The 10616-nt window shown below is 35.9% G+C and overlaps 1 protein-coding gene across 2 annotated transcripts; it reads right to left on the reverse strand.

Moving 5' to 3' along the window:
- Nucleotides 1-148: 148 nt before the first annotated feature.
- LOC122303643 lies at nucleotides 149-7590 on the reverse strand. 2 transcript variants are annotated; one of them, XM_043115513.1, is made up of 3 exons: nucleotides 6723-7590; nucleotides 1211-1321; nucleotides 149-684 (listed from the first exon to the last, which is right to left on the reverse strand). In XM_043115513.1, exons 1-3 carry the CDS (start codon nucleotides 7386-7388, stop codon nucleotides 535-537), a joined length of 927 nt encoding a protein of 308 aa, XP_042971447.1. In that variant the 5' UTR covers nucleotides 7389-7590; the 3' UTR covers nucleotides 149-534. The 2 variants fall into 2 exon arrangements, with proteins under 2 accessions (XP_042971447.1, XP_042971446.1); XM_043115512.1 differs by having other exon boundaries at nucleotides 149-690; nucleotides 6723-7586.
- Nucleotides 7591-10616: the final 3026 nt, after the last annotated feature.

The raw sequence follows: 10616 nt of genomic DNA on the forward strand, positions 1-10616 counted from the left end.
ATGGAACTTGGATCAGCAAATGCAAAGACCACATTATTTGGCAAGTAAAGTCTTTTTCCCTTGCATCTAGGTAATTGGATACTGAATTTTGGAAATAATAGGATTATAGGAAGAACTCAATGGCAAAGACGGTTGAAAAGAAATGGAATGAATTCACAATGGGGTCAAATGAGATCAAGCATTGCCCCCAATATTAAAATACATTTAAATGGTGTATATTCACGGTACAACCTCCAGTCACATACATAAGCTCCAGTAGGATTTCAGTAAAATGACATGTCAACAAAGAAATAAGTACATTTCCCATTTTATTAGTCCTTGGTCGTTTTTCCTTCGACCTCCAAAATGGTGATTGAAAAGATCAGGAAATTTTCCCTCGCACCCATAAAATAGCTTTGATGGTAACCTGCGAGTTCAACTGCCCCAGAAAAAAATAGGCTTAGACATTTGATTCATGTTGCAATTAGAGAACTTCCTCCAGCATTGTTTGCTTCAAAATGGCAACTTGTATTTCTCCCCTGCTTGTACCAAAGCTTAAATTTGTTGGGTTTCCCTGTGTTTTAACCCCTCTTCAACCGTATTGCATATTTCAATTGTATCTTGTTCTCGTTTTTGTTCCCGTTTGCTTTCCAATAGCTTCCCAGTCTTGCCAATGGCGAGAATCAGCTCAAGTTGCTTTTGCTGCTGCTCCTACAGATAACACCCAATCACGAAGCTAAACTCAGCATATAAGCATTTTGGCGCCTCAAAATTAAAGTCATGAATAACACCTATAATGACACCAATCCATAGTTCTCACCAACACTGATATTGATTAACAACCTAGACAAATAAATAAAAAAGATCCCGGAATCAAGAGGAATACCATATAGACAGATAAGAAACAGGCAAATGGATAGTTCGCTTGGTAAGTGAGATGAAAATTTTGAGTTTAAGATAAAATATTAAAATATTATATTTTAATATTATTATTGTTTTGGGATTTGAAAAAATTAATAAAAAGTTGAATTATTTATTATATTTTGTATGGAAATTTGGAAAAGTTGTAATGATGAGATGAGAATTTTGAGTTTGAGATGAAAAATCTAAACAGCCAAACCGAACACAGCTGACAATCCACCAATCTTGACATCAAATCTCGAGGAAAATAACTCATTACACTTAAAAAAATTTATAGTCCTTAGGGATACTTTTATATTGTTAAATATACCTGCATAGCCAGCAGCACTTTATGAATTTCACCAAGCTCCTTTTCCAGAATGTCCTCTTGTACTGCTAATGCTCGAGTGGCCTCTGAGTTCTTTTGAGCCAAAGCTGCAGTCTTTAAGATTTATACAAACAGTTAGGATGAGTTGAGTTGGGATTAAAGCAATTGGGTTGAGTTAGAAGTCAATAATGAGAATCTGGTAAATTGAATTAGTTACCAATAAACATTGTGATATATAACATTTTATCAATATAAACAATTCCTCATACCAATATCTGGTTTACGAGAATGGATCCTAACCAAGTCAACCTGTCAAAAAGCCAGCCCTTATACAAAATGCTAAGGGCATAGATGTCTTCTTGAACTCCATCCATGTTTAACCATCAACTTACAAAAATTCACATCTCCTTCTAGGCTCAGAACTGCCTGTCCTTAAAAGCACTAAAATCATCCGATTCAACCATCTAGTAAATGACAACTTATTGGAGCTTCCAACAATGCTTCTAAGCTTACAGGCACCCACTTGTAAGCACCCACTAGAATATGCCACACCATTTTATAGTTAATAGTGTTGACAGCAAATGAACATTCTAGTGCCTGAAGTTCTGAGCGTGGTAACCTTTTTTCCTTTTTTTTGAGAAGTAGACGATTGTATTGATAATAAAAGGCTTAGCCCAAGTACACAAGAAGGTATACCCGAGTTAACGCCTATCTAAGAAGAAGAAAAAGAAACAAGGACGTCATGAATGCCCAGGCCATTAAAAACTACAGCTATGACCCATAAAAATGAAGTTCTAACAAAAAGAGATCTAAGTTCCTCTAAAGAGCGTTATTTATCTTCAAACGTCCGGACATTACGCTCCTTCCATAGGCACCACAATATGCAAATAGGCACCATTTTCCACAAAGCTGTGATTTGGGGGGTTCCTCTTAGATTTGTCCAGCTGGCCAAGAACTCAACCACTGTGATAGGCATGACCCAAGCTAGCTCTAACCTGCAGAACACATCATCCCATAGCACTGTAGCGACCCCTCAATGTAGTAGAAGATGATCCACAGCCTCACCACTTTTCTTACACATGCAGCACCAGTCTATTATGATCACCCCCCATTTCCTTAAGTTGTCTACCGTCAAAATCTTACCCAAAGAAGCTGACCAAGCAAAAAATGCCGTTTTAGGAGGTGCTCTATTTCGCCAAATCTTCTTCCATGGAAATTGGTTGTCTTGCGATTGTGTGATAGACTTATTACAAAAAGAACGAACTGAGAACATGCCTTTATCTATTGGTTTCCACCACAACCTGTCAACTCGTTGAATGTTTGGTCCCCTGGAGTATAGAATACAAAAAAAAATCCTCAAAGCTACCAATTTCCCAATCTTGGGCAGCCCTACTACAGTTGACGTTCCATTGGACTTGATCCCTAGATAGTACCAAAACATCCGCCACTGAAGCTTCTTTTTCACAAGCAATCCTAAAAACTAATTGGAATGAATCCTTAAGGGCATTATGCCCACACCATAGATCACTCCAGAATTTAATTCTAGAACCATCTCCCAACATAAGTCTAGTGTGGCAAGTAAAAACCCCCCCAACCTTGACTAATATGCTTCCAAACTCCCACTTCATAAGCCCCACTTTTCAACAAGTACAATCTCATCCAACATGCTAATCTACGTTCAATCTTCCCAATCACTATATCCCAAATCGATTTGGCCCATGATGCTGCCCCTAATGGAAGACCAAGGTAATTCATAAGAAGAGAGGAAAACTTACAACCGAGAATGTTAGCCAACTATCGGATATTGCTAACATTACCAACTGGCACCAACTCTAACTTGTCAAAGTTCACTTTCAAATCAGTTAATGCTTCAAAACAGAGTAAGAGAGCCCTCAATGCCTGCATCTGGGTCTGTTATGCCTCACAGAGTAAGAGAGCCCTCAATGCCTACAAACAAAAGGTGAAAAATGTTGAGAGTACCCCTAGTGGGGTCCCCAACCAAGAAACCAGTCACAAAACCATTGTTAGCCATGGCTAAGATCATTCTGCTAAGCGCTTCCATAACTATGACAAATAAAAGTAGAGACAAAGGATCCCCCGTCTTAGGCCTCTCGAGCTGTTGAAAAAACCAGCTGGTTTGCCATTTACTAACACTGAAAACTTCACCGTTGAGATACACCATCTGATCCACGAACACTATCTCTCTCCAAAACCACATCTTCCTAGCAAGTAAATTAAGAAGTTCCAATTCACATGATCATAAGCTTTCACCATATCCAATTTACATAGGATCCCCTTACTGCCGGATTTTATACGACTATTGAGGCTTTCATTGGCAATGAGAACTGAATCCAGAATTTGCCTACCCCTTACAAAAGCATTTTGGGGTTTCGAAATAACCTTTCCCAACACCTCCCCTAGACGATTTGCAAGCAACTTGGATATGATTTTATACACCCCATTTACAAGACTGATGGGTTGACAATCTTTCACTTCCGTTGCCCCAAACATCTTAGGAATAAGTGCAATAAAAGTGACATTTAGGCTTTTTTCAAATCTCCCAACCGGAGGAAAAAAAAAAAAACTTTAAATACCTTCACTAAATCCCCCTTCACCACATCCCAACATGTTTGGAAGAATCCCATAGAGAAACCATCACAACCAGGTGTTTTATCTTTAACCATTTTCCTCACCACCCCATGAACCTCCACCTCCTTAAAGGGTCTCTCCAACCATGGAACACTCTATAACTCAATGGACTCAAAGGCTAGTCCATCAAGCTTTGGCCGCCATCCCACTTATTTAGTAAGCAATTGTTCAAAAAAATAGCAACATGCTCTCAAATCACAAGAATCTCTGTACACGCCACACCATTTATATTCAGCATTTCAATGTTATTATTTCTCCTATGAGAGTTGGCCACTCTATGGAAGAACTTCGTGCTTCAATCACCTTCTTTCAACCACAATGCTCTAGATTTTTGGCGCCAAGAGATCTCGTCCGATAATATAACCCACTCTGATTCTGACATCAAATATGCCTTCTGAGCTAACTCTTCCAAAGAAAGGACCCAGCCTTCCTATATCCTTTCTAATTCTTGTATCTCTCTCAACATAGACTTTTTCTGGTCACCTATATCACCAAATGACTGAATATTCCAAAACTTTAAGTCTTGTTTCAACGCTTTTAGTTTACCTGCCAAAATGAAGCTAGAAGTGCCATGTATCTTATATGAGGACCACCATTGTCTAACCCTATCCACAAATCCTTCAATTTTCAACCACATATTTTCGAATTTAAAATACCGACGCCCACCTTAAATCCCACCGCAATCCAACATAATAGGAAAGTGAGCCAAATAAATGCGAGAAAGCCTCTTTTGACATAAATCCGAATAGTGGCTTTTCCACTATGACAAGACTAAAAATCTGTCCAGTCTAGTCCACGTATGGTGGTTTGACCATGTAAAAGCTCCTCCAATCAGAGGAAGATCCACCAACCCCAAGTCAGAAATACACTCTGAAAATTTCATCATTGCAGGTCGCATCCTACTCTCTCCTGATCACTCGCTTGGGAACCTTATAACATTAAAATCCCCACCTATGCACCATGGTGTGCCCCACCAACTATGATCGCCCACTATTTCCTCCCATAGAAGTCATCTATTGCTATCTAGGTTTGGGCCATAAATGCCAGTTAACGCCCACAGAAAATTATCTTCCACATTCTTGAAGTGGCAAGCCACTGAGCACTGCCCAATGAATTCCTCCATTTTCTCTACCACTCTTCTATCCCACATGATTAACATACCTCCTGAAGCTCCATCAGATGCTAAATAAGCCCGATCCACAAAAGTACAGCTCCATAAACTTTTTTTTTTATGTCGGGGAACCTCTCCAAGGCAGGGCCCTTTGGACCCACCCCTGCAGAATAAACTCCGGTCCTGTGCACCGCACCCTCGGAAGTTTCCCTACACGGAACTGGTTAAATCGCTGGCTTTTCACCAGGGGGTGTGGCCCCAAAGGATTGTTTGCACCCATGAGGTGTTAAACCTTAGACCTTGAAGGGAATGAGACCCCAAGACCAAGGCCTTCACCACTTAGGCCAACCCCTTGGGGTTAGTACAGCTCCATAAACTTCGAACAATTTTTCTTGTAATAAGTTTCCGCTTAGTCTCTTGTAATAAGTTTCACACAATTTTTCCTTTCACCACTTGGGCCAACCCCTTGGGGTTCACTGCCTTCACCTTAAAAGTGCATGCCAAGCATATAACTTATTAAAAAATATTTTTGAAATTCCTAGAATCCAACATAACTCTGCAAGATTCCAATCATAAATAGACTCGTCTACATGGTCATCCAAAAACAAAAGTAATAGAAACTAGCTCATATCACAAATTCCACTCACCTTGATTATGAACTACTTAAGCAATTAAGCTATGCCCAAAAAAAAAAAAAAAAAATTGTTAGCATATACCATATGCCCAATTGTTTACAAATATAATTCTGCAATTCTTCAGTACCCCAAGAAAAAGTAGGAGCTAACATACTCCCCACGTTTGAACTCAATTTACACACATTATTCATCTCTAATATTTTAAATAAAAAAAATAAAAAAATAAAAACACGATTTATCTCTAATATCAAAAGGACCAAAACAATTTTTGAGGCTCAAACTATGTCAAGAAATAAAACTTGGAACAAGTATAGGCAAAATCAGAGAAAGTCTATCCAAACTGATTATAACATACCTCGAAACTAGTCAAACTTGAAGTGAGCGCACACCCTTAATCATTCATTCTTCCCCCCTTTTTTTCCAATATTTTCTTTGCGATCTCTGGCTTACTCTTATCCATTGCTAATTTAACTTCTAAAGTTTTTCTCACGCTATTCACAACGTTGACACTTGACATTTCTTTCCATGTAATTATATAATTCTCCTGATCTTATGCAATTGCATTTAATTAGTTTTTTTTTTTTTTTTTTCCCTTTTTCATTTGGATGAATCGCATAGCTCCTAGCAGCAATACCATTTGATCCCACCATCAAAATTAGCCCCCTACACGACAACCTGATAGACCCCAAAGCTTTCGGAAATGTGTGGACATGGAGAATGGGAGTTATTTTGTAATAGAGGACAGTTATTTGCATGCCCAAGATCATGTACAACAGTTATTTGTACATATGTGTGACTATGTAGATACGTGGCAACTGAATAGGTTTATAGCAGTTATGTAGTGTTGTATGTGGCAGTTATGTGGGGTTGTGGTATATGTAATGTGTGTTTAGAAAAATAGTCATTGTCTGGTAATTTGTAACCTGTTCGTACTGTGGTTTCCTCCGCACCCCAAGTGGAGAATTATCTCTTTTCTATCATTTGTTTTCATCCACATTGATCTTAATACCAGTACCTATCACAACCTTGCCTTGAAAATTATTATAAATGGGAATTTCACTTGTTCTTTGTTACACTAGACTTTAACCAATAAAAGAGGATCCATGAATGTTTCTGTTACCTCAGCAATGGGATCCTTGAGAGCCTTGCGCGTGACCCGAAACCTTATCCCCAGCTTCTCAAGCTGCCTCGACAAGACCCGAATTACAGTCGCGGAGCTACGCAAGTCCTCCTCCAATTTCTCAACCCTCTCCAGCAAATTTACCTCATTCCCGCCAGTCACTCTCTCCCTAAATACCCGCCTCCACTGCTGTCTCCGAATCCACGAACCGATCGCAACCCCACCCGCCAATAACACGACCCCCCACACCGAAACCCTGTTCCCGACATCCACCAGAACCGCCTTCTTCGAGCTCGAGAGAAACGCCAGATTGGCAGCGAAACCGATCGAAAAGATCGCCGCGGACGAAACGAGACAGAGCAATTCGGCAATGGAAAGAAACGAGTCGAAATTGTGACCTCCGAAGACGTCGTTTCTCTGAATGGTGTCTTGGGATCCGTAAACCCTGAGACGAGTTTTATGGTGGGTCTCGAAGGAAATAAGATTATAAGAACGTTGGGAGAAGCGGATTAGGTTTTGGGAATGTAGTGGGGTAGAAAGGTAGCGAGAGTCGATTGGGGAAGAGAGAGAATAGGTCCTGGGAGGATAAGTGGTGCCGGTGGCGGTGAAGTAGAGGGTGAAACGAGAGGGCGAGTTAGTGAAGAGGTTTTGGAGAGAGATGGACATTTTTTGTGGGATGTGGCTTCTGAGTGGATGTTGCAGTCGGTCAATTCTGCGTTGAATTTGGAGACTGGGAGGACATGGCTGGGGGATCTTGCGGAGCTTCGGTGCTGCAGCTGCTCCTTCCCACACACGCTCTCACAGACCTTGGCGATGGATGCGATGATTTGCGGGTTTGCGCGCGGGGTATATCCGCGCACGGTAGATATGTACTTTACACGGGCCAGTTGACGTTTGGGTAGGCTTGGATGGTAATAGGATAATTTTTTATTTTGAATGAAAGTTAAAAAATTATTTTTTAATATTATTATTATTTAAAAATTTTAAAAAATTGAATTGACATTTTAAAAAATTAAATAATTTATTATATTTTAGATGTATAAATCCGTTATGTACAGTATTTTTATCTAACTTTTTTTTTTCTATTTTATCCTTAGTTTTACAATTACGGTGGTTTCTATTTTACTAACAAACATTTTGGTCTTTCTATATTTATACTGACTAATTTACTTTTTTCTGTTTTATTTCTAATTTTGTCCCTTAATTTTATTGTTCAGTTCTTTCTACATGCACTTGAATCTTTTGATAAAATTATTTAAGTAGAAATGCCTAATAAAATAAAAGATGTATATTTATATAAAACTGTTGTTAAACATATGATGCATGATCCTTGCAGAATATTGAATCCAACTAATATATATATATATGAAAAAAAATAGAATTTGTAAAAATCAATATCCCAAAAAATTTATATCTAAAACAACTGTTGGAATTAATTGTTTTTCAACGTTCTAATGACGAAATAATTGTGAAAGTTAGATGACAAAATTTAGATAATCGTTGGGCTATACCGTATAGTCCATACCTTCTTTCAAAATTTAATTGTCATATAAATGTTGAAATTTGTTCTATAATTAAATCTGTCAAATATTTATATAGATATATTTACAAAAGACATGATCGTATTGCTTTTAATTTAATCAATGACGAAAATAACCAACAAATTAATGAAATTGAACAATTTCAATCAGGTAGATGGATTACACCACCTAAAACCACATGGAGAATATATGGTTTTGCACTTAACAAAATGTATCCATCAATTTATAGTTTACATCTGCATCTTGAAAATCAACATTTAGTAGCTTTTCGTGCACATGAAAACTTAAACAACATTTTAAATTCAGATTTGTCAACAAAATTAATGTTAACTGAATTCTTTTTAACAAATCAAATTGATCAAAATGCACACAATTTATTATACAGAGAATTTCCTGAAAAATTCGTTTGAAATCAACAATATAAAATTTAAACTCCAAGAAAGAAAGGAAATGTTATATGCCGAATTGTTAGTGTAAATCTAATTGAAAATGAAATATATTACTTGCGAATATTACTGAACCACATTAGAGGGCCAAAATCATTTGAAAATTTAAAAACAATTAATGGTATTGTTGTGCCCACATTTTGTGAAGCAGCTAATTTACATAGTCTATTGAACAAAGATAGTAGTTTAGAAGAATGTTTAGAATAAGCTTGTTTATACCAAATGCCAAATAGTTTTAGACGTCTTTTTGCAACAATTTTAGTATATTGTAATCCTACAAATCCAAAAAAACTTTGGGAACGATTTGAAAAAGAAATGTCTACAGATTTTTATTTAACAAATATAATAGCAAAAAATATTAATAAAATGGTATTACAAAACATCTCTTTTACACTTGAATCAATGGGAAAAAATATAAATATTTATCATTTTGCTCCAATTGATATATTTTTAGATAATGAACAATTTAGACATCAAGAAATTGATGATGAATTAACTATTACAGTTCTACAAGAAGATCTACTTGCATCAAATCATTTAACTTTGAAACAAAAACACGTATATGAATTAATTCTCGAGACTTTACTTCTCAACAAACCTGTTATATTTTTAATTGATGGTCCTTCTGGCACTGGAAAAATATTTATATACAAAGCACTTCTTGCTGAAATTAGATCAAAACATATGATAGCACTTACAACTGTATCATCTGGTGTTGCTGCATGAATTTTACCTAGAAGCCGAACAGCACATTTACGCTTTAAAATTCCATTAAATATAGAAAAAACAGTACATGCAATGTTAGCAAACAATGAAATCTTGCTAAATTATTGCGTCTTGCAAAATTAATTATATGGGATGAAACACGTATGTCTGGAAAATATTATATAAAGGCAGTGGATAAAATGTTACAAGATATAAATGATACAAACCCTCATTTCGGTGGAAAAGTTACTATTTTTTGCGGAGATTTTCGTCAAGTATTACCTATAATTCATAAAAAACACAAAAGAAGAAAAAATTGATGCAATCTTAGCCTGTTCTCATTTATGGTCTTCTTTAACCAAAATTAAATTAACAAAAAATATAAGAGCTAGATTGGATCCTGATTTTTCTCATTATTTAATTGAAGTTGGTAATGGTAATGAACCAATTACTGTTAATGATATGATCAAAATTCTAACAGAAATAATTATTCAATATAACAATGATATTGAATCTTTAAATTCTTTATTAGAATCTATTTTTAGAGACATCAAATTATTCAAACAATTTAATTGAAATGACAATTCGAACTATATTAACACCAAAAAATTACTCAATTGACAAAATAAATGCCATAATCATTGAAAAACTTCCTGGTGATATGGTGCAATATTATAGTTTCAATTAAACAATTAATGCATCTGAATTAAGTGTAATAAAAGATTTTTTAAATACTTTAACATCAAATGGATTGCCACCACATGAATTATTGTTTAAAAAGAATTCTCCCATCATGTTACTTAAAAATATAAATCTTTCAGAATGCTTATACAGTGGCACACGATTGATTTGTTGTAATTTTAATCGTAACGTTATTGATACAAAAATTTCAGTTGGTCATCACAAAAGGAAAAGAGTTTTTATACCCTTAATTCCATTATTACCAGATATAAATGAAAATAATAGTTTTCCATTTAAACGAACATAATTTCTCATCAAATTAAGTTTTACAATGATAATAAATAAATTACAAAAGCAAACATTAAATTCTGTCGGAATATATTTATTTGAACCAGTATTTTCTCATAGACAATTATATGTAGCATTATCAAAAGTCAAAACTGACAATTCAGTAAAAATTCTTATAAGATTAACTACAATTGATAACTATGAAAAGAATTGTACAAAAAAGATTGTGTATA

This window comes from Carya illinoinensis, chromosome 3, assembly GCF_018687715.1.
Source record: "Carya illinoinensis cultivar Pawnee chromosome 3, C.illinoinensisPawnee_v1, whole genome shotgun sequence".
NCBI classification, from domain to species: Eukaryota; Viridiplantae; Streptophyta; class Magnoliopsida; order Fagales; family Juglandaceae; genus Carya; species Carya illinoinensis.

Coding starts and splice junctions, on each gene's coding strand:
- LOC122303643 (XM_043115512.1), bottom strand. CDS start 7,388: ATGTCCATCTCTCTCCAAAACCTCTTCACTAACTCGCCCTCTCGTTTC. Junction 1,322..6,722: donor TCAAGGATCCCATTGCTGAG/GTAACAGAAACA, acceptor TAAATCTTAAAG/ACTGCAGCTTTGGCTCAAAA. Junction 691..1,210: donor AAGTGCTGCTGGCTATGCAG/GTATATTTAACA, acceptor TGTTATCTGTAG/GAGCAGCAGCAAAAGCAACT.